Source organism: Panthera onca, chromosome B4 (assembly GCF_046562875.1).
Source record: "Panthera onca isolate mPanOnc1 chromosome B4, mPanOnc1 haplotype 2, whole genome shotgun sequence".
NCBI classification, from domain to species: domain Eukaryota; kingdom Metazoa; phylum Chordata; class Mammalia; order Carnivora; family Felidae; genus Panthera; species Panthera onca.
The window spans coordinates 115916364-115940935 of record NC_138345.1 but is presented as its reverse complement, the minus strand read 5'-3'; the positions used below and the strand labels follow the sequence as shown (position 1 = coordinate 115940935).

Below are 24572 nucleotides of genomic sequence, written 5' to 3'. Positions count from 1 at the left end.
AGACTTAAAGATTTGAAAAATAACCTATCCATATTGCAAAAAACGAGAAAGTGTGTTCTTAAGAGACTGTCTTGGGTATGACTGGACAACCAACAATTTGCTAAAGAGAATTAGGGACATGTGATTTATGGATCCAGGCAGCCATCTCAACAGAAGCCAGGAATAGAGATGGGGTTATTCGGGAGAGATCTGTATAGGACTCTTATATCTGATGGCCTAAAGCCCCATGAATTGCAAGCAAGGCAACAAGATTTCTGAGAATTTTATATCAGCAGAAACGTTGCCAGCTTGGACCGAGGGGGACATATATGGGATGAAATGAAGAAAAGCTGTCGAACTTGTGGGATTCTCCTGGATGGGCCAGTAGAGCTATTCAGTTTTAAACATAAGTTATCCTTCAGGGAAAAGGAAGGAAGACCTCAAAGATGGGTCAGAGGTCGTCAGGGCTGTCACTGCTACTCTGGCCCCAGAGGACACAAACCTGAGGAGCAGCTCTGTTTCCTCAGTTGGTCCCAGAATGGTTGAAGCCACTGCTTTTCAATCTAGTAAGAGATAGTTGAATAATGAAGCTAAATATTAAATACTGCTTTTGGCACAACTAATTGAAACATTTAAAATTTTTAAAGTAATTGAAAGAAACAATTCAGATAATTTGGCAATTAATGTTATTTATAATTGTAGACTATTAGTGAATTTATGACAGACATTATATAATGTGATAAAGTCAGAAATGATTTCTGTGTTCTTATCTACTGATACAGAAAAAAAGCAAAAATCAGAGTCAACCCACTGATCTTTCAGGCTCTCAGATCCATTTGGAGAAAGTTTTACATTAAATTCAAATTAACCTTAATATATAAGAAACTTCCACTAATGAATAACAGTTACAAGATTCTAGAGAAATCTTCTTTCCTTTCCTTTTGAACGAATGCCAGTTTTTACAATGTATTGGTAAAAAGAGTATGTTAAGTGGTTACCATGATGTATTTGTTTACAGATAGGGTTACCCTTATTTAAATTAATAAACTACTCCTGATCTGTAGAGTTGTCCTGGTTAGGCTTCAATATCTTTGAAAAGTGAAACTGTTTGGTATTGAATCCTTTTTTTTTTTTTTTTTTTTTTTACATTTGTTATTTTGAGAGAGAGAATGTGCATGTGCGAGCAAACAGGTAAGGGACAGAGAGGAATCCCCAAGCAGGCTCCACACTGTCAGCGCAGAGCCCAATTCACTTCTCAATCTCATGAATCATGAGATCATGACCTGAGCTGAGAATGAAGAGTTGGACACTTAACCCAGTCACCCTGAATGATTTTTCTAAGTAGATATTTTCAAAATATATAAAAACAGAGAATACTGTTATGAACCCCTGTATAAACAACACTTTTCAGCAACTGTCAGTTCATGGCCAACCTTGTTTTGTTTATTCCCTCCTACCACCACCCACCCCAACTGGATTATTTTTGAAGCAGATCTTAGCTATCATGTGATTTCATTTGTTTGGGAGGGTTGCGTTTTTAGTTTATTTTTTTGAGAGAGAGAACCACACGCCAAGGAGGGGCAGAGAATCTTAAGGGGCTTGATCTCATGACTGTGAGATCATGACCTGAACGGAAATCAAGAGTCTTTGATGCTTAACCGACTGAGCTACCCAGGCACCAGCATGTGATTTCATTTGTAAATTCTTCAGTAAATATGTTTTATTTTGTGAAAAGTGTCTTTTTATCTTGGCAGGACATTCTGGCAGTTAGAACATGGCAACCATAGAAGAAATTGCACATCAAATTATTGAACAACAAATGGGAGAGGTATGTTTGATTTACAGTTCATTTGCTGATCCATCAACCTATTTACATCAAATGTATATGCTAGGTTCTGGAGGTACAGAGATAAAAGATACCCTCAACATTAAGATATTTTTAAATCTAGTAAGAGATAGTTGAATCATCTGACAGTCACAATACAGTGGTAAGGGCTGTAATAGATTATTGTATACGGTGTTATGGGAGCACAGAAGAAAAACAGCTAATGAAGAGTCACAGAGGGTTGTGGAGATCTGGTCATGGAATATTTTTGGAGGTACAGAATCTGAGGCCAGTCTTAATGGACCAGTGGGAGGAGATCCATGTCAAATAACAGATCTTATGCCCTATTTCTTAGGAAGAGGTACCATAACCCAGAGGTTTTCAAAGTATCATCTAGGGATTCTTTCAGAGAGTCAGCAAGGTCGAAACTGTTTTCATAATAATACTGGAACATTAGTTACCTTTTCTTCCCCAGAGGCTACATGACATGTGATGATATTGTATGATGAAACATGTCAACATATAAAAGATGTATATAAATCAGTGGACCAGTGTGTGATGTTACAAAATTACTGATAAGTAAAGGATCCATTCAAATTGCAGGATAGACCAATAGATCTTAATACAGTTTCTTGGGGAGCTTGGGTGGCTCAGTTGGTTGAGCGCCTGATTTGAGCTCAGGTCACGATCCCAGGGTTGTGTGATTGAGCCTTGCATCAGGCTCAGCACTGAGTGTGGAGCCTGCTTAAGATTCTCTCTCTCTCTCTCTCTCTCTCTCTCTCTCTCTCTCTCTCTCTCTCTCACCCTCCCTCCCTCCCCCTCCCTCCCCCTCCCTCCCTCTACCCCATACTTTCTGTCTCTCTTGTGTTCTTTCTCTGTCTCTCTCTCTTAAAAAAAAAAAAAAAATTTTTTTTTTGTTTTATTATTTATTATTGAGAGTGAGAGAGACAGAGCACAAGCAGGGGAGGGGCAGAGAGAGAGGGAGACACAGAACCTGAAGTGGGCTCCAGGCTCTGAGCTGTCAGCACAGAGCCCAATGCGGGACTGGAACTCACGAACAGCGAGATCATGACCTGAGCCAAAGTCGGCCACTTAACGGACTGAGCCACCCAAGCACCCCCCAAAAAAAGTTTTTTTAAGGAAATTGCAAAAATTGTTAGGGAAGATGGAGACTAGACTTGGTGTAAATAATCTATGTGTAAAATAAAATTGACAATGGTGAAAAGTATACCCAGGAAAATAGGACATGCTAGAAATAATGGTCAACAAAGAAAACTTGAGTTGGCAGCAGCTATAGTCAGTACAATGTGCCCTAGACAAAAACTGATTAGTAATTCAGCATTTTGTTGTAAATTTTGCATAGAAAAGAATCTTGATGAAAATAATTTCAGGGAAATGGAGAAAAAGTTGGAAACAAACCAAATTTGCCATTTTAAATTTGAATCAAGGGATTAAATTGCCTTAATGAGTTTACTCTGTAAAATATTTGCTCAACAACCAAAGCCCTCAACACTGGCTAGTTCTCTTTAGTCATGAACTTGCACTTCTCCAGACTCCTCCAACTAAGTGGATGGCATTTCTGTCCTCTCATGTGCTCAGACCAAAATTTGATAGTCATCCTTTACTCTTCTCTCCTCATATTCCACATCCAGGCAGTTGGCATATCCTGTCACATTTCCCTTCATAAAATATCCCAAATCCAATTATTTTTCTCCTCTGGCATGGCTGCTACCCTGTTCCCCACCAGCATCTCTGCCCATATATAGTTCCCAGATATTGCCAGTGTCTGAGTATTCTTCTCTTCAACATTCACAGGCTAGTCTACACACTAAATCTAGAACACCCTCTTTGAAAAAGATCTTGCCACTCTGCTCTCTGACCTTCCAGAGGAAGGTGGATCTCCATTTCACACAGGAGGAGATCCAGACTTTGTAGTCCCTGTGTAGCCCTATACCATCTGGCTCCTGCTGTCTCTCAGATCCTGTCTTTTACCATAATCCTTTCTGCCACTCTCTCACTCACATAGTTCTCTTGTAGTGCATCTTGCCTCAGACACACTCCTCCTGCCCCACAGCCTTCTTTCATGTTTCTTTTTCTCTACCTGGGATGCATTACCCCTAGCTAGTCCTAAGCTTTGGTCTGTTACTGCACTTAAGTCTGTGCAAAAATGTCATCTCCTCATGGCTTTTATTCTATCAGTGACTCTCACCATCTCTACCCTGTTTTATCTATTCTTTATAGCACTTAATACCGTCTGACAACAGTATTTGCTTGTTTTTTATCTGCCTTTCCTCACTAAAATAAAAGCTTGATGAGAAAAAAGGTTTTGTTTTATTTATTGCTGTATTCCAGGACCAGAACAAATAGTGCTTGGCAAATAGAAGGCACCCAATATAGGTTTGTGTAAATGGAAGGTGGGTGGGAAGGAGAAGGAAGGAACGAATCAGAATAGTGATTGTACCTTCATTTGCACATTTGTTTTTCTATAGGATAGGATTTTGTGGGAGTGGAATTGCTAGTTTAAAAGGTGTGTGTCTATGTGTAATGTATTGAATATATAAGTAATGTTATACTTTTTTAACTTTGTCCGAAGGTAGGAGAAAATTGTGTCCTTAGAGTTTAAAAAAAAAAAAAAAAAGATTAAGTCGAATCGATTACTGATATGACATTGTTGTGTTAGATTGTTACCGAGCAGCAAACTGGCCAGAAAATCCAGATCGTGACAGCACTTGATCATAATACACAAGGGAAGCAGTTCATTCTGACAAATCATGATGGCTCTACTCCAAGCAAAGTCATTCTGGCCAGGCAAGATTCCACTCCAGGGAAAGTATTCCTCACTACTCCAGATGCAGCAGGTGTTAATCAGTTATTTTTTACAACTCCTGATCTGTCTGCACAACATCTCCAGGTAAATAACTTTACAGTGTCTTCATCACACTTGAAAGAATTAAAAGCATGTCATAAGTGTAAGTCCTGGTGTTAAGACTTTATATCCTGCATGGTCCATAGAAAAAAAAAATCTTGCATAAAATTACGTCTGTGGTGACTGCCCTCTCCTATATGCCACTGTACTTTTCCTCACACACCCTCCCTTCCGTGTATTTTGGAGGGCTCTTACATACAGCAAGATTCACTCTGGCTAGTTTGTCCAGGGAGGGGTTTAATAAAGGATATGGAGAACTCATAGAATTGTCAGGAAGGCTGAAGAAACAGCTCTAGGTCAGTTTCCGAGAAAAACCACTTGGATGTGCTGCAGAACTGGCTTCTAAGAGACTTGCTGCTTCTGCTCCGTTAGGAAACTGCCAAATCAAGAGCCTGTTCTGTGGTAGCAGCATTTCCCAGGAGCACACTGCCTAGGCCTCAAACAAGCTGCCAGATCAAGAAGGTGGTTTTATGGCTGCAGCTTTGTCACTGTGCCTCCTTGGTTGTCATCTATGTCTTCCTTGATGTAACAGGTGGTTTACCCTCATGGTCTGCTTTAACACTGGAAGTCAGTCAGTAGTCTAGATTAACTTCACATCATTTTGATTTTTGCAAGTTATGCACTGTTTTTCAAAGAGCCAGTTAAGGCTTATACACAATGCATACCCGTGGTTACATAAATGTTTTCACTGCTGGTTGCTATGATTGAATACAAATTCAGCAACCCCCTAAGTTTGCCTTTGGAGACTTTTTGGTGGAGTACCCACTTAAAATTGAATTCTGTGTTTTGTGCTGAAAACCTGATCAAGGAAAGTTCCTTTTAGGATTGAGAAACTAATTCATAAATACAAAATTTTGCCTGATTCTATTATTCTTCTGATTACATCATCTGTATTATTTTTAGGAATGGCTAAGGTAAAAAATAGATGGGATTTACAAGAAGTTATTTTATCAACAAGACCGAAGTCCCAAAAAGTTTATAACATTATGAATACCTTTTTTTTTTCCTTATTAACAGATTTGATTTTTTACAAGTTTTATAGTTAACAGTTTTGTTTTGTTTTGTTTTGTTTTTTTTAAGAGAACACAAGCAGGGAGGGACAGAGGGAGAGAGAGAATCCTAAGCAGGCTCCATGCTGGGTATAGGGCTCCATCTCACAACTGTAAGATCATGACCTGAGCTGAAATCAAGAGTCGGATGCTTAACCAACTGAGCCACCCAGACTCCCCAATAGTTAAAGAAATATCAGGAAGTACAGGGTTCTCTTATAACCTCTCAACACACAATTTCTCCTATTAACATTTTATATTAATATGATACCTTTATTTTGATAATGAACTAATTTTGATAATTAACTAAAATCCATAAATGTTTTTAACTTTCCCTAATTTTTACCTAATATTCTTTTTGATTCCAGGATACCATATTACATTTAATCATCATGTCTCCTTAGATTACTGTTAGCAGTAACAGTTTCTCAAACTTTTCTTGTATTTGATGACCTTGACAGTTTTGAGGTATACTGTTCAGGTATATTATAGGTGACCCTGCTATGGGACTTCGACATCTCACGGTTAGACTGGGCTTGTTGGTTTGGGTAAGGAGGATCACAGAGTGCCATTTTCATCACATTGTATCAAGTGTACTTAGTATCATCATGTTTGATAACTGGTGACACTGATCTTGACCACCTGGCTGAAGCAGTGTGTGTCACTTTTCTCCACTATAAAGTTACTCTTAAAAGAAAAATTCTGTTTCCAGAAGAAAAGATAATATTGGTACTTTGCTTACTTTATGGAGCACCTCTCAGGGCAAAGAAAGAGAAACAGGTATAGGATAGAATTCCCCTGGGCCAAAAAGATTGGATTTCTGATCTAGTGTCCCTTAATCTCTCAATATTTCTTCTACCCATAAGAATAATAGAGGATAAAAGATTAACACCATTTGCTGTAGATGTGCTATTAAGGAAAGGAGTGATACTTTTCATAGATGTTTTCAAGGGACAGCTAGTACCAGAAGGTTTTTTCTTAACGTTTCTGTTGAAGACTAATTTTTATAGTGATATAAGAAGGAATAATGCCAGGGCACTTGAGTGGCCCAGTTAGTTAAGCATCCGACTCTGGCTCAGGTCACAGTCTCGTGGTTTGTGAGTTTGAGCTTTACATGGGGCTCTCTGCTGTCAGTGCCCAGCCTGCTTTGAATCCTCTGTCTGCCTCTCTCTCTGCCCCTCCCCCACTCATATTTTTCTCTCTCTCTCTCTCTCTCTCTCTCTCTCTCTCTCTCTCAAAAATAAACATTAAAGAAAAATTTTTTTAAAAGAATGATGCCACTATCATAGGGAATGCCCTATCACATTTTCGGGATTAAATTAATTCATTCACATTCCAAAAGATTGAAAGAAAATGATGAAAATATTAGAAAATAAATCTAAAAGAAGAGACTAGTGTATTTCTTTGCCAGCATCATAGTAGCTATACCTAGTGATATATAGCCCTTTATATAATTTAAGGAACGTTTGTAATTTGCCCAAGGCTTCCCCGCTCAGTCTCACTGACCTTCTACCATTTACCAGACTCCACAACCCATGCTGTCGACCACTCCACCTAATCCTAGACAACTCATTGATGAAAATTTTATATTTCGTAGATCAATCATATTTCCATAATTATAAGTTAAATACTTTAACAAAAACTTTAACCCCTTTTCCATTTAAGAGTTCAGCGGCACCAGGGTGGCTCAGTTGGTTAAGCATCTGACTCATGATATTGGCTCAGGTCATAATCTCAGGGTTCACGGGATCAAGCTCCACATCCGGCTCTGTGCTGAGAGCATGGAATCTCCTTGGGATTCTTTCTGCCCCTTTCTCTTTCTCTCTCTCAAAATAAATATTTATTTATTAAAAATCAGTTATCTTTTTTATGCTATTATAGCTTATTTTAGTCATGTGGGAAATTTTTGAGCTGTTCAAAGACAGATGTCATGATGGGGCTGATAGCTTCTGCAATCATTTGATGTGTTGAATGAATAATAAGTGCTTAATGGGTAAGATACGTTAAATACTCATGCATTTATTTGTGTGTTTAATAGTCTGTTAAATTAGCGTGTTATAGAGTAAATTTAAAAGGTATTCTTCCTATCTTTGTGTGTAATAACATTGATATTTTTACTTAAAGAAAAATAAGAATAGTTTAATTGATATATATGTATAATAGAGTTCAAAGTTTCAGAATAACTTGAAAGAAAGCAATAATTAAGACTGAATATTCTTCTACTTTTTACTTACAAGCATTATTAACACACTATTGTTTTGTTTTTTGTTTGGGGGGGTTTTCTTTAGCTCTTAACAGATAATTCTTCTCCAGACCAAGGACCAAATAAGGTTTTTGATCTTTGCGTAGTATGTGGAGACAAAGCATCAGGTAACATTTAAAAATAACCTATATATATTGTGTTGTAACTACCACACTACCACGTTTCTTCTTCTGAAAGTAAAAAGAGCATGTCAGTTGTTTTGTTTTTTTTTAATGTTTACTATTGAGAGAGAGAGAGACGGAGCTGAGCAGGGGAGGGGCAGAGAGAGAGGGAGACACAGAACCTTACTTAGCAGGCTCCAGGCTTTGAGCTGTCAGCACAGAGCCTGATGTGGGCGTTGAACCCACTAATGGAGAGATCATGACCTGCACTGAAGTCAGACACTTAACAGACTGAGTCACCCAGGCGCCCCAAGAGGATGTCATTGTTATGGTCCATATTTGAAGCCTATGAAATGTAACCAATTTTATCCCCAAGTTTTTTATTCACCTAAGGTTTTTTTTTCACTTGAATGCAGTTTGACTTGGTCTTGCAATGACATAAAATGCATATTTTGAAGAATTAGGAAAAGCAGTTTTTCCTTTAAAATGTAAACTGAATGAATAAGTGGAATTTTTTTTAAATATAAAACCGGTTTGTCAAAGGAATTGCTTAAAAATGAGTTGTGGTCCTTAATAATATAAATGTTAAGTTGTTAACTTACCTGTTGAGTCCTGTTGCTAATCCAGGGATAGAGAGTAACTTGAATTACTAAGATGAAAAATTTCTGGTTACCCTTTATTTAATTTTGTGCACAGCTGAGCGGACATTTCTCCAAGTCTAATATCAGGGTTATGTCATTGTAGTTATGTTTATTGCTACTTTATGCTAGGAAAGCACCCATGTGCCAGTGGGATATACTTTAAGGGCCTCGTTTGTTTTTTGTAATCTTTGATCTTTTCCATAGCGTCATTACAGAAGTTTCCACTACAGCTTTTCCCAAGAGTATGTTCAATTTAATAAATGTTGTGCCAGGGGCGCCTGGGTAGCTCCGTCGGTTGAGCATCCGACTTTGGCTTAGGTCATGATCTCGCTGTCCGTGAGTTCGTGAGTTCGAGCCCATCGGGCTCTGTGTTGACAGCTCAGAGGCTAGAGCCTGTTTCAGATTCTGTGTCTCCCTCTCTCTCTGCCCCTCCCCCACTCATGCTCCCTCGCTCTCTCACTCTCTCTCTCTGCAAAAATAAATAAACTTTAAATAAATAAATGTTGTGCCAAAGAAATCGTTTAGAAAATGGTAGGTTAATCAAAGTATAACATTTCTCCAGAAATTTAAAGAGTGGAACCTACAATGAGAAGAGATTAGCTCAAATACTAATTAGTGTGCTTGTTTTAGAGCATAGTTCTCAGAATAAAATATCCTTATGTAATATATGAGAATTATAATTTGTAAGTGATCTCAGAAGTGAAAATAGTTTTTACATATCATGGTGTTATGGTTTTGCTTCTTTTCTTTGCGAAATTTTCCATACTGTTAAGGTTACTTACAAAATAAAAATTCATAGGGCATATGGGTGGCTCAGTCAGTTAAGCATCTGACTCTTGATTTCAGCTCAGGTCATGATCTCACGGTTTGTGGGTTCAAGCCCCACATCAGCCGCACTGTCAGTGCGGAGCCTGCTTGGGTTTCTTTCTCTCCCTCTCTCTCTCTGCCTTTACCCCACTCATGCTCTCTTTTCTCTCTCTCTCAAAATAAATAAACTTAAAAAAATACCAAAATTAAAAATTCATACTGGTTAATATATTTATCAAAGAATATGGTGGTTTCATTCTGTTTAGTAACTCCTTAAATTTTTTTTTCATGTCAGAAACTCAAAAATCTGTCTCATCACATATATTGTTACTTAAAGGGAAGAAATGGGCTTACTTCCATTTCTGTTCTAAAATATGTGACTTTTGTGTTTTCTTAAACATCTTGTTTCTAGGGCGTCATTATGGAGCAGTAACCTGTGAAGGCTGCAAAGGATTTTTTAAAAGAAGCATCCGAAAAAATTTAGTTTATTCGTGTCGAGGATCAAAGGACTGTATTATTAATAAACACCATCGAAATCGCTGTCAATACTGCAGGTTACAGAGATGTATTGCGTTTGGAATGAGACAAGACTGTATGTATTAGCTTTAAAGGAGAGAATAATTTTAAGGATTCAGGCAAACTAGAAGTATGTCAAAATTAACACAGTATGTCAAATATATGTGCTTTTTCATTTACAGTTTCCCAACTAACAACATAGAAATGTGTACATATACATGTAATATTTATTCGTTCAACAGATGTTGAGTTCCTATCCACTTTGCGTGTATGTATGTATGTTTGAATACGGTTTTTTAAAAAAAAAAAAAAAAGCACAACTAACTAGATACCAGTCTAGCTTTTGATTAAACTCCTAAAATGATAAACAGGATAGCTGATATTGATTGAGCTCTTACCATGCCTAACTCTGTGTATAACATATGAGTTAACTTATTTATTCTCATAGCAGAACGTACATATTCTCTGCAGTACGTACAACTGTTACACATTTTACATTTGATCAGAGTAAACAGATTTAATAACTTGCCCAAGGTCACACAACTAATAAGTGGCAAAACTTGGATCTGAATCTTGGCAGTTTTTTCCCTCAGAAAATATACATTTAACAACTACATTATACTGTCTCTTAAGTATTATGAAATAAAATTCCTATAAATAAGTGAAATGTATTACCTATATTTTATAAATTAAGATTAAACACTTGAATTAGTTCTCAAAAATCTCCCTGCCCTTAACTAAAATAAGATTTAATTTTAGTCTTTTGTGGCTCTCTATTAGTCTTGTTTTTAATTAAATATTTTTAACTCTCATATAGATAGGTGAGAGACTCCTGACTTTAGTTTTACCTTCTTGACAGTGAGCTTTTAAAAAATAAGAGTTTCTCTACATTTCTACCACAGCTAGATCAGGAAGAGAAAAGAGAATGAGAGATGCAAATTACTATTCTGAAGCAACTTTGTTGGGCTTGGAAAGAATTTCTAAAGATTATGATTGTCTTTAGAGTTCAGTTATGGTAACTGTCTCCCATGAGCAGAATTGCTGACCGAAAGGTTACATTTAAAATTGCCTATAAATTCTGCATTGTGATGTAATAGTTTAATGCATTTTTGTAGCTGTTCAGTGTGAAAGAAAACCCATTGAAGTATCTCGAGAAAAATCTTCCAACTGTGCCGCTTCAACAGAAAAAATCTACATCCGAAAAGACCTTCGAAGCCCATTAGCTGCAACTCCAACTTTTGTAACAGATAGTGAAACTGCAAGGTATAGTAAAAAAAAAAAAAAAACAAAAAAAAAAACCACACACACAAACAACCACATTAAGTAGCTGGTCATTTGTTTTTCTTCCCAGTGAAACTAAGGCTAAAATTTATACTTGTTTGTTACAGGTCAGCAGGACTGTTAGATTCAGGAATGTTTGTGAATATTCACCAGTCTGGAATAAAAACTGAGTCAACTGTGCTGATGACACCAGATAAGGTGTGTGTAGTGCAATTAATTTAAAGCTTAAATTTTTTTTAAGCTTTTAATATTTTTTCCTTTTCTTAATTTCCATTAATTTGGTCAGTTGATCTGGTCTTAAATATTCCCTATTACAAATTGTTGGTTTTTTTTTTAACATAAATTATCAACTATTTGATAGTGTCAAATGACAAAACTAAAACAATTTAGGAACAAGTTTGATGCCTTTATTCAAGGCAAAAGAATCCATAGATCAGCAGAGCACAGTGCCTCATAAACAGTGGAGCACTCTTGCCAAGGGATTTTGGGCAAGAGTGAGTTTTACAGAGCATTAGAAGCAGAATGTGGAAATGGCCTTATTGCCTAGGAAGTTGAAGGTTTCCTACTAAGGCTAGTGGGTCTTGTTTTCTAGGGTGAGGAGAGCTAACTTGGCAGAATTGCAAGATCGTGATTGGTGTATGTTAGGTTTCCTTGACAGGTGTTTCCTGTATGTGCATGCTGACTTGGGTTTAGATTTGTAACCAGGATGGCCTCCATTTTGTGGGTCCTCGTATACGAATAACTATCAGTAGAAATGTTCATTATTCCAGGAGGACAAGTACAGCTTCAATGTGAGAGTGACAGACAAAAGTCTTCTAGGCTTCTTTCACCTTGAAATAGAAAGCCTCAGAAGAATAATTTATATTAAGTACAAAATTCGTAATATTCCTTTTATGTTGCCCTACAGAATTTATAGTAACAAAATACTTAAAATACTTCAAGTGAAGGGAAATTTCTAGCACGCGTTATTCAAAACATTGACTTGAGTCAAGAGTAGGAATAGAAGTCCAAGAGCACTCATTATATATCTAAGTTATCTGGGTTCTCTTAGAGGTTGGGACGCGTCTTTATTGAGCAAGAGGTCTAAAGGAAAAAAAGTTTGTGTATTTAGATGGAACATGTAGAGTTTCTGTAGTGTTCAGAAACCCTTCTGAGAACAAAAATCAAAAATTTCTCCTGAAGACTCATGTCTATAAACAGATTTTAGGGAGCCTACGACTAGTATTTCTCTCAGCCTGTAATGTGATCTGGTCATCCTAATTATGGCCAGATTTATCATACATTTGTTGTTTGATACTAAAAAGTATCAAAAAAAAATTTTTTTTAAACATTCATTTACTTTTGAGAGAGCTCAGGGCGTGAGCGCAGGAGGGGGCACGGAGAGAGGGAGACAGGACATAGCAGGCTCCAGGCTCCCTGCTGCCAGCACAGACTCCCAACACCCGGGCTCCAACCTACAAGCCAGGAGATCAGAACCTGAGCCAAAGTCAGATGCTTAACTGACTGAGCCACCTAGGGGCCCCTTTGTTATTTGATACTTTTAAGGCACTCTTCATACTTGAGCTCTAGAATCAAATTTCATCTGCCACTTAGTAGGTGCATAACCTTGGGCAAGTTATTTGACCTCTCAGTGTTTTACTTTCCTTCTTCATCTGTAAAATAGGGCCGATAGGAGTGTTGACCTTACAGGTTGGGCTTTATAGCATGTTGTTATTGAGTGGGGAGATTTGGCCTCTTACCATATATTTTGCACTTAGCCTTGTGCACATGATTCAAGCTTAGGATGGTAGTTACCATTGCACTGACATGATTAACTCTTTTAGGAGAAGAAGGGAACTAAGTTTTGTTGAGAAATTACTATTTGCCCAGACACTACTTCTCTGTATGTCTTTGTATTAAAATTGTAATAACAACCTTCTGTGGGAAGTTTCTGACAAGCAGTCTCAAAACCGGCAAGTCACAAGATGAGGTCTTTTCACATTGCCTAAGAGTCTTCAGTGGCAAAAACTTAAAAATCTAGCTCAATAGACCTGTAATGAAATACAAGAGAATGTATAATTGTTGAAGTTTTAGTTGAAAAAACACTTAAAAATGTTAATTCTTTTTACTTATGTTCTAAGAAGCCTGGAACAGTGGTTAGAGCATAGTCTTCTCCATCAGACTGGAGTGACAGTGGATAATTCTTCTTGTCTGTAATAAAGGGATGATGATTCCTATTTCACAGGGTTGTTTTGAGGTTTAAATAAAATACATATATGAGTAGTAACCATTTAAGAACTCTGCAACTGGTAGGTTACTCTGAATGATTCTGGGACCATTCATTAATTTAGGGAACGCAAACATTTTGTCATTCTGTTCACCAAAATCAATTTTACATAAAGAATTGATATAACATGAAACATCAAGGAAACCTGTCTTTTCTTAGGATTAAAACACTAAAACTAAAAACCATAAAAGAAGAATTAAAATTTCATTAAAGGATTCTGTCAATAGGCCATAGAAGGCAATTGAAAGGACTCTCATTAGGTTAGGATGGGATAATTTGAACATTGAAAAAAATAATGCATTTAAACATAGCAAATATATAAAAATCTTTGAATTTAAAATGGTACTTAAAATTCATCTGTCACCATTAGAGGTTACTAAGGGCATTGGCTCATTGCTCTAAAAATTGATAAAAGGAAGAACAATCAAGCACTTACCTGCCTTTCGTACAGAAATTGTATCTCTGGATAGTCAAAGAGTTAAGGAAAGAAAATTCTTTTTGACAAAATAATTATAGCTAATTAGTGAATAAAGAATATATATGTCATTAACAAAAATAAAAACTAAAGACAAATGGGAAAATATACAATGTATACCAAAAGCCAATATTATCTTAGTAAAGAGATTTTTCACCTACCTGGTCCCTGGTATTTAACACATTTAACAAAGTGGCTGGTAATAGTTGGTATCTAGGAATTCTGTTCAATAATACATTTACTTTTTTTCTCTTTTCAGTAATAATTTTAATACATTCTATACAATTTTTGTTTGTATAGTTTAAGTTCTGGAAATTGTCAGGATTTTAATACTAAAAAGAACTTAAAAGATCATCTATCCTTTTACAGATATCCTTTTACAGAGGAAGGGATTGTTGATGTGAATAGATTAGTCATTAAGTGCAGTTTTTGGTTTTAATGTAATTTTTGTGTATAAACATTTCCTAGGGAATGTACCTGATGTTTTTAAATTTATATTTTCCTCAAAAGTTTCTAAAACCTCAAAGCTCTTTGGTTTTACTTTCTAGGTTTCATTCATCTTAATTAGAGTTCTTTACTTTTGGCACTTTATAATCTAGAATTGGGTATTTCAGACTCAAATGTTCACCAGTACCAGTTTGCAGATTTTAATCTTTTTTGTTTGTTTGTTTGTTTTTTTGTTTTTAAGGCTGAATCATGTCAGGGAGATCTAAGTACATTGGCCAGTGTGGTTACATCATTAGCAAACCTTGGAAAAAGTAAAGATCTTTCTCAGAATAGTAATGAAATATCTATGATTGAAAGCTTAAGTAATGGTGATACCTCTTTGTGTGAATTTCATCAAGAAATGCAGACTAATGGTGATGTTTCAAGGTAAGGTCTGTTTTGATCTTTTAAAAACATTTTTTTTTTTTTTAACATTTATTTATTTTTGAGACAGAGCATGAGCAGGGGAGGGTCAGAGAGAGAGGGAGACACAGAATCCGAAACAGGCTCCAGGCTCTGAGCTGTCAGCCCAGAGCCCAATGCGGGGCTCGAACTCACAGACCGCGAGATCATGACCTGAGCCGAAGTCGGACACCCAACTGACTGAGCCACCCAGGCGCCCCTGTTTTGATCTCAATTATTAGTATTTCTTACAGTATTTTTTATGTTTTTCTTTAAGTCTATTTATTTATTTTGAGAGGAAGAGATAGGCAGAGAGAGGAGAGAGAGAATCCCAAGCAGGCTCCGCACTGTCAGCATGGAGCCCAATGTGAGGCTCAGACTCACGAACCACAAGGTCATGACCCGAGCTGAAGACGGGAGTCGGGCACTTAATGGACTGAGCCCCCCAGGCACCCCACAATATTTTTATGTTGAATACCGTTTACAGAAGTTTCAGAAAACAGATATTTCTATTAGACTTACAAAATTTAAAGCATAGTAAGTTTTAACTGAATGAACTACATTCAGTGTAAAATGTTATCTAGCAGATTGCATTCTAAATAATGAGCAATAGGGGCGCCTGGGTGGCTCAGTCGGTTAAGCGTCCAACTTCGGCTCAGGTCACGATCTCATGTCCGTGAGTTCGAGCCCCACGTCAGGCTCTGGGCTGATGGCTCAGAGCCTGGAGCCTGCTTCCGATTCTGTGTCTCCCTCTCTCTCTGCCCCTCCCCAGTTCATGCTCTGTCTCTCTCTGTCCCAAAAATAAACGTTAAAAAAAAAAAAAATTTATAAAAAAAAATAAATAATGAGCAATAAATGAATATTATAAGATTAGAAATGTAATCATAAAACTTAGGAATTTTTCTTTTACTAAAGATGATAATCTGGGTCTGACATTTCAGTTATTTTATTTTCTGTGTATTTAAACATTTGTCTTACCCCAGGCAGTCATGTTCATTTTCCCCACCACTTTCTAATGATGAAAATAGATTTAAAAGACTTGATTGAGGGGTGCGTGGGTGGCTCAGGTCTTGATCTCAGAGTTGTGAGTTCAGGCCCTGCATTGAACTCCACGCTGGGCATGGAGCTTACTTAAAAATAAATAAATAAATGACTTCATTGAATAAACTACAATTTTAAATTATGCTTCAGGAAACTTGTATCAGAATTCTGTTTTTCATTCTCTTGATATTAATACATGAGATGTAGAACCCAGATCTCTTCAGGCTTTTTTACACTGCTCGTTATCTAAATGTTGAGGAAATTGCACTTAAGAGTCTCAATAAGTACTTTGTTGAACCTGAAATCTTAAGAAACTCTAAAAGGCCTCTCGTTGAAAAATATGGAGGGCTATTTTAAGTAATTATTTGCTAACATTAGTTCATTATTTGCCATCGTAATCTCAAATTCTTACAGTTCAGATGTAGCTGTGTTAACACAATTTTAAAATATTCTCTGAATTTTTAAATAAAATCTAACTTTGTGTCGTGTAGAATATAGTAAAGTTGACATAAGTTCTTGCCCTTGTTCTTTCTAAATAACTTCTGTACCGTAAATGGGCTAATATCTTGTACTATCATATGTATAACATAACATATAACATAAAAGCATATTTTTAGACCAAAGTATAAGGGTTTTTCCTCATAATTACATAAGATTTCTTAAAGACTTTAGTTCTCTGATAATACATTAATATAGTTTTTCATAGTATACATATTGAAATTTAATTTGTTGCTTTTGGAGACAATCATAGCTATCACTGAAATAGAGTACTCAGTGCTACTCCAAAGGTTTGTTTTCTAAACTCTTTTTTTAAGGCCTAAATCTTAATTCCAGAATTTTATGTAGAATTTTTATTTTATTGTGGAGATTGGCCACGCTCACAGCATCTGATGTTTCCTTATAGGGCATTTGATACTCTTGCAAAAGCATTGAATCCTGGAGAGAGCACAGCCTGTCAGAACGCAGTAGAAGGCATGGAAGGAAGCGTACACCTAATTGCCGGAGACTCAAGCATAAATTACATCGAAAAAGAGGGGCCACTTCTCAGCGATTCACACGTAGCTTTCAGGGTATTTCCATATATTTTTTATGTAATTTTTATGTTGTGTTACCATTTTGATTTTAATCTTCCTTTCAGAAATCAAAGTATATTTGTTGTGCTTTTAAAGTCAGAAATATTCCTGATAGAATTCAAAATAGCAGCTAAAACATACACATCTGACTCTATAAAATAATAGCTCATTAAAGCATCCTGTTTATAAATCATGGTTATAATATCGTTTCATGATTTTAAGTCTATAAAAGCTAGGTTTTAGAACATTTAGACATAAATTTTGGGTGTTGCTGTTGTTGTTAACACTAGTATTGTCATTCATGATGTATTGAATACCCTGGTTTTGTTCAGTGCCCACCTCCTACTACTTTAGTGCAAAGCCATATGTAAGACCCAGAGAGAACTCCATTATTATGTATTGCCCCAATTAGCTAGCTTTCAGTATTATTTTAAGAAGGTAAAAATTAGTTAACACATTTTAACTTTTGGCTTTTAACCATTTTGGAGGAGGTACATTTGTAGTTCCTTTTTTACTCTCCTAAATACATGTAGGATGGAAACAATACATGTAGAATATTAGAAAATAATTTTGTAGTGTTTGATTTGTCATGCAGATAATGTTGGGACTACAGCTATAGCAATACTAACCATTGAGGCCCTACATTAAGATCTTGATGTTTTGATCCCTCCATTTTAACCATTCTTTATCTTTACTAGCTATGAGTACTGTTAAAAAATCATATGCAAAGTGATTTAAAGCAATCATAGCAAGTCCTGGAATATCTGAAGGAAATTGCTACTAACTTTACTGTAGATTATAAGTTTCCATGGATTTCTAATGAAAATATACACAGTTATCAAATAAATGTTTGTGTGACTGGTAGAAATAACACAAATCTAGCATTGGCTAAAACTGCATATTTTAAAATTTACATTTATAAAATTTGATTTGGTAGAAATAGCCACAGAGAAAACTCACAGTGACTTAATAATTGCTGTAACTTTATATAATCAGTAAAACATATCAGTGAAACCAATCTTCATGTAAAATTTTACCAAAGATAATCTATATGAAAAAAATTAGAAATGCTTTATTTGTACTGTAAACAAAAACTTCTTATGGGGACTATTAAAAATTACAATAGGAATAATCAATGCTATCCTTAAAAAATTATAGCAGGAGCTATGGACAAAGGTGGAGCAAAGCAAAACTGATTTTTTCCACATTGCTCTTTTTTTTTTTTTTTTTTTTTTTTTCTGAGAGAGAGAGCAGGTTCCACGCTGTCAGCACAGAGCCTGACTTGGGGCTCCATCTCACAAACCATGAGATAATGAAGTGAGCTGAGATCAAGAATCTGATGCCTAAGCAACTGAGCCACCCAGCCCCCCCCCCCCCCCCACCATTGCTCTTTCTTATTCTAAATAAAATACCTGCTTTTGTCATCTTAGTTTTATTTTCTACCTTTGGATTTAAATGGGAAGAAAGGGTGGGTAAAAGGAAGAAGATTACAAGGAAAAAGTGTATAGAAATGTAGAAGTAGTCCTTTTTTTACTGTTGTTGGTCCTCAAAATTTTCCTTTCAAATATTTGATATGGACAGACAAATTAGGCAAATTAGAACTTTTTTTTCCTCTCTCCAGAATCGGTTTTTTTCTGTGCAGTTTTTGACCTGCTGTGCTCAGTATCCTCAGAATAAGCACTGAAATTTCTTGCTCCCCAGACAAAAAACAGCTCCTTTTTTTTCTGATTCTTGTTTGCAGACTTTGTGAAAGTCTTGTTTGCAGATTTTCCGTTTTCCCACACTTCCCAGCTCAGCACTTTGTCATGGTTGGCTTTCTCATTGAGGTTTTATGGTCATGAGTTTCAAAACCTGACATCTGTAATCAGAAACTCACTTAATCTCTTAATGTCTGGGCTAAGTAACATTTTGTTCCTGTCTTGCATTTTTATGTACTGTGTAGTTTGCAGCGTGCTTTCATGTGTGCATTGTTAAGGTTCGGATTTTTATTGTCATTTTGTGAATGAAAAACGATTTGGAGGTTTTCAGAGTCTTATTCAAAGCAATCAAAACAGAAAGGAGAAATAGTCTAATAATGCAACTTGGATTTTGGTTCCAGAGAATCTAAGACAATAGAAATATTTAACATTTTTATTAAACTCAGTTTTTGGTGTGATTTCGTGTACTTTATTCTTGATTCTTGCATTGTGATTACACAAAGAATCAAGGTGGATAGAATTTGCAGTTAGAAATAAGTGTGTGAGGCAGAGGTAGGTGATTTTCAAAACTGTTCTCTGCTCTGTATCATCTCAGTATGAAAATCACAATCCTTCTGGTCACCATGTTTGATGTTTAGGAGTCATCATTCTCCCCCCCCCCCATCCTACTCCCCTCCATTCCCTAGTTGAATCCTAACTATTCTTTTGTTTTAATTTCTCCCTTCCTCTTCATTTTTATCACCATATTTCAAGGCCTTTTAAAATTTCTTACTTAAACTGTTACAGTAATATTTCTGCTTCCAGTCTCTTCATCTTGTCCTGTGCCCTGGTAGCAAAGTGATGTGTGTTAAAAATCAATCCGGTTATGTTACTCTGCTACCCAGCAAGCCTTCTTTAGCTTCCCATTACCCATTTGAGATCCAAGCTCATGACATTTTAGGACGTTCCACATTCTGATTCTGTTGCCTGTCATTTCTTAGGCGTGCCATCCCTTTTTTAGCCCTTTCTATAGCTTATTTTGTTTCCATTTTATTCTTATATTGAGACTTGAGCACTTAACTTCATACCTCACAATGAAATCTCAGTTGGGGTGCCTGGCTGGCTCAATTGGTAGAGTATGTGACTCTTGATCTTGGGGTTGTCAAGATCTCAGCGAGTGGTTACTGAATTATAATATTATAATGTGTAATCCAGGGTCACACAACTAATTAGTGACTGCTGGGAAGTAGAATTCAGATCTCCTAACTCAATTCAAACGATGTTTTAAAAGCTATCATTTAGCCTATTATCAGAATTACAGAAACTACTAGAAAGATAATTGTAGACAAGGAACTTCTAAAATGAGTAGCCTAGTTGATGTCAACAGTTTTAAAAATCATCTCAATATATTAAATGTGAATAAATTCAATGTGTATGATTCATTTATAAACCTAAAATTTCATAGGCATTTTTGGGAATCTCTTTAACATCTTTATAGTAGAAACTTATCTTCTCTATATAGAGGAAGATATCTTTGTCTTTGCAATTTAAAAGACTTGTCAAATAAATTCTTGTTTCTTCAGCCATAACTGACTGATTCATAATGCTAGAGGTATATCTTGCTTTAAGAAAATTAAGTATGTGAAACAGATATAAGATATGTCTTCTCTTTATGACACAACATGGCAGTACTTTAAATAATGAATTCGTCTAGTTTATATTGCAAATGATTTCAATTTTCTGATTAAAGCACAAAAAATTCTCAACATTACCACCACTATTGTATCAATCGAGGTCCATCTGTATCTTTTAGCCCTTATATCTAATTTTAGTACTGTAACTATTTTACCTTTTTTAAAGTGATTTTAATCTATTTGTTTTGTTTAAACAATTACTGTTTTGCATCTTACACCTCCCCCCCTAAAACTAGTAATCATTGGTAATTCCCCTAATCTTTCAGGCTTTTTTCCCCCCTAATCACCTTGGGCAATTCTGAAAAGGTATGATAGTTCCCAGTTTGTGTTTTGTATACTTTTGTGTAGAAACAGTTGCATCCTAATAATTACATTTAAAATGTTTAATATCTGCTTGCCTACAGTTCTCTTAAGAATTGTCTTAAATAATGGCATTTTAATTGACTACTCCAGTAAACATTTCTCAAGCATTTAAAAAATATTCTTGGGGTTCCTGGCTGACTCGGTCAATGGAGCATGCAATTCTTGATCTCAAGGTTGTGAGTTTGAGCCCCATGTTGGGTATAGAGATTACTTTAAAATATTTTTTTAATAAATACAGACAGACATGCATACATACATACATACATGAATTCATTCTTCCCATGCATAGAATTTCAACTGTTAATTTCTCTTGTTTTATTAGTTGGCACCATTTGTAAATAGGTAAGCCAATTGTTGATACTAATGAACAAAGGCAGTTCATATTTTTACATTTTTATAAAAATGGAGAACTTTTATATCATTTTAATGAAAACTTCTTGATCATTTGTCATCACAGACAACTTTGAGAATCTGATTAAAGTTATATATCCATTCCCCAGAAAAATACATATGGGTACATCCACCTACCCCACCCCTGCCAAGGTAGCCACTGTTAAGTGTGTGGTAGATTTCCTCCTGTCCTTTTTGTATATACATATGTATGTATGTGCACATACACACACACTGTCCCTCTCTCTTTAACATATATTGGGTCATCTAGAGACTGTTTCACAGTTGTTTCTACTTAGATGTCTGTGAGGTACTTTTTTTCAATGCTATTACATCTCAGTTTATCTCACTAATTTTAATTGTCTACAGAGTAGACTGTCTATAGCATAGAGGATTTTCCTTAGTAATAGAAATTTAGGTTAGTGTTTCTTATGGGTGAAATTACATTTCATTTATAGCAGTGAAAGTGCTCTTTTTTTTTTTTTTAGGTTTATTTTGAGAGAGCCCTAGTGGGGAAGGAGCAGAGAGAGAGGGAGAGAGTGAATCCCAAGCATTCTCTGTACTGTCAGCACGGAACCTGACATGAGGCTTGAACCCACAGACCTCATGACCTGAATCAAGATCAAGAGTCAGACACTCAACTGAGTGACCCAGGAGCCCCAAAAGTGCTCTTTAACAAGATTTTCAAAAATACTTTTAGAAGTGTTTTAAATGTGTGTGTGTGTGTGTTTTTAACGTTTATTTTTGAGACAGAGAGAGAGACAGAGCATGAATGGGGGAGGGTCAGAGAGAGAGGGAGACACAGAATCCTAAGCAGGCTCCAGGCTCTGAGCTGCCAGCACAGAGCCTGACGCTGGGCTCGAACTTATGGACCGTGAGATCATGACCTGAGCCGAAGTCAGATGCTTAACCGACTGAGCCACCCAGGCACCCCTAGAAGTGTTTTAATGGGGGATCTTTATTTTCAACCGTTGGCGTGCATTTAAAATAACTACCTGAGGGGCACCTGGGTGGCTCAGTTGGTTAAGCATCTGACTTTGGCTCAGGTCATGCACTATCAGTGCAGAGCCTGCATGGGATTCTCTCTCTCCCTCTCTCTGTGCCCCTCCCCTGCTCATGCACTCTCGATCGCACTCTTTCTCTCTCTCATAAATAAATAAACTTTAAAAAATAAAATAAAATCACTACCTAAGGTCAGCAGTACAAACTGACTGTATTATAGCCACAGACACATTTTGTTTTACCTGTAGTTATTAAGTGGGGAGATTTCACACAGGACCTGCTCTTTGAAAAATAGAGCAGGCAGTCTTTAGCCCAAACTGACATATGTTTTCAATGTATGGAATTCGAGTCACAGCTTGCCCTTTATCTGGGAGTAGGCACTGCCCGGATGGCACCAGCAGGCCCAGTTCACTTATTATTCTCCTGATTGTGTAAGATTTAAATTTGTTATTCCCCACAGCCTGAATGAAAGGAATATTTAACATACAAGATTGCTCATTCAACTGAATTTGTGGTATATCATTATTAATAAAGGAAGAGAAGAAAAAAAAAAAAGCACATTGTTAGACCAAGACAGAAAGTAACTTTTAAAAACGCAACCAGAAGGGCGCCTGGGTGGCTCAGTCATTTAAGCGTCCGACTTCTGCTCAGGTCATGATCTTGCGGTTCATGAGTTCGAGCCCCACATCAGGATGTCAGGCTCTGTGCAGATACCTCAGAGCCTGGAGCCTGCTTGGGATTCTGTGTCTCCCTCTCTCTGCCCCTCCCCTGCTCACGCTCTGTCCTTCTCTCTCAAAAATAAACATTAAAAAAAGTTTTTTTTAATAAAAACACCACCGAAGAATATCACGATTGATATTAAGTAGGATTCTGCTTATCTAAATACTGCTTTGTTAGCAGCTATGATCTACTCATTCTAAATCCTGTTTTTAGCTGTAAAATTCAGTGACTTGGATTATTTCAAGATTTGCCTTTGGTGACTATATCAAGCTTATGTGATATGTTTATATTTTTCAAAGAAATTATAATTTAGAACTGTCATAAGATCATTTACCTCAGTCCCTGTTCACGCTAGCTCACCATGCCTTCTCCTATGCCTGAGTACCTGAATGTGCACTACATTGGGGAGTCTGCTTCCAGACTGCTGTTCTTATCAATGCATTGGGCACTTTCGATTCCTTCCTTCCAGGCTCTAGGGTAAGTGTTTCAAAGTCCTTGAGTATAAATGTGGTTTTATAGCACAAATATACACTAAGCAAGAACTTTTTTATTGGATGGATTTGCATTAAGGGAAGAAAATGGTGTAACATTATAACTTAAAGTTTTGTTATTTATATGACAAATTATGGCAATTAGTATTATATTATTTTTTATGTAGGAACGGTATCCATGTTTCATAATTTGAGTTAATAATTCAAATGAAATGTGTGCAGTGGAGCTGATAAATCATGGCCAGCATTTGAAATAGGCCATCTTTGACCTGAAGATTGGGAGGCTGTAGGTATGTCTTGGGCTGTTGTTTCCCTCCCACCCCCTGTTTAGTGTTCATCTCAGGCATGTTAATAAGGAGCTGAAACTTGCGTACAGTGAATATGTTTAAAAGTAGAAAAAGTTGTTTTCCAACTGTGGTTACAAAAAGTGGGGAAGGGGAAGAAAATGTAAACCCCATAGTACCACTCTGATAATTTAGAAGTACCTACCACTGAGGAACATATCAATAATCTGTATTCCATCAATATTACCTAAAATTTGCCAGGCTTATTTAGATTGCTTTAAAGTAACTAGTATGAAGAGACAAAGAGACCATGGAAAAATAAGCTCATAGTTAAAAAAGTGTTTTTCTAGTCACAGGACCTTATTCACCAATATGATTTCGTAAACAATACACTTTCATATCCTATACATCTGTTCTCCCATTTGCCAAATAGGAGTAATGACTTCCCATCCTTTATTCTTAAAGAATATTTTTTAATATAACTAAGAAGCATATCTCAGTCATGACTTTAAAAAACATACGTAGAGGGGCACCTGGGTGGCTCAGTTGTTTGGGCGTCCAACTTCAGCTCAGGTCATGATCTCACATCTCGTGAGTTTGAGCCCCGTGTCGGGCTCTGTGCTGACAGCTTGGAGCCTGGAGCCTGCTTCCAATTCTGTGTCTCCCTCTCTCTCTCTGCTCCTCCCCTGCTCACAAGCTGTCTCTCTCTCAAAAATAAATAAAGATTTAAAAAAAACAAAAGCATACATAGAAACCCCACCATAATTTGGTTTATAATTTAGTGTTGGATATACCATAAGTTAAATCACAGTACTTAACTA

The 24572-nt window shown here is 36.5% G+C and overlaps 1 protein-coding gene across 10 annotated transcripts in view; it reads left to right on the top strand.

Moving 5' to 3' along the window:
• NR2C1 (nuclear receptor subfamily 2 group C member 1) overlaps positions 1–24572 on the top strand; it is a 47218-nt gene that overhangs the window by 8819 nt on the left and 13827 nt on the right. For 6 of the 10 annotated variants that reach the window (XM_060656736.3, XM_060656732.3, XM_060656733.3 and 3 more), the window contains 9 exons: positions 1734–1807; positions 4485–4715; positions 8068–8149; positions 10004–10183; positions 11223–11370; positions 11496–11586; positions 14818–15002; positions 16963–17128; positions 23332–23453. In XM_060656736.3, the coding sequence (XP_060512719.1) occupies positions 1754–1807; positions 4485–4715; positions 8068–8149; positions 10004–10183; positions 11223–11370; positions 11496–11586; positions 14818–15002; positions 16963–17128; positions 23332–23453 (1259 nt within the window). In that variant the 5' untranslated portion in view covers positions 1734–1753. The remainder of the gene's footprint in view (positions 1–1733; positions 1808–4484; positions 4716–8067; positions 8150–10003; positions 10184–11222; positions 11371–11495; positions 11587–14817; positions 15003–16962; positions 17129–23331; positions 23454–24572) is intronic. The other 4 variants (XM_060656737.3, XM_060656738.3, XM_078449608.2 and 1 more) reach the window with 1 other exon arrangement.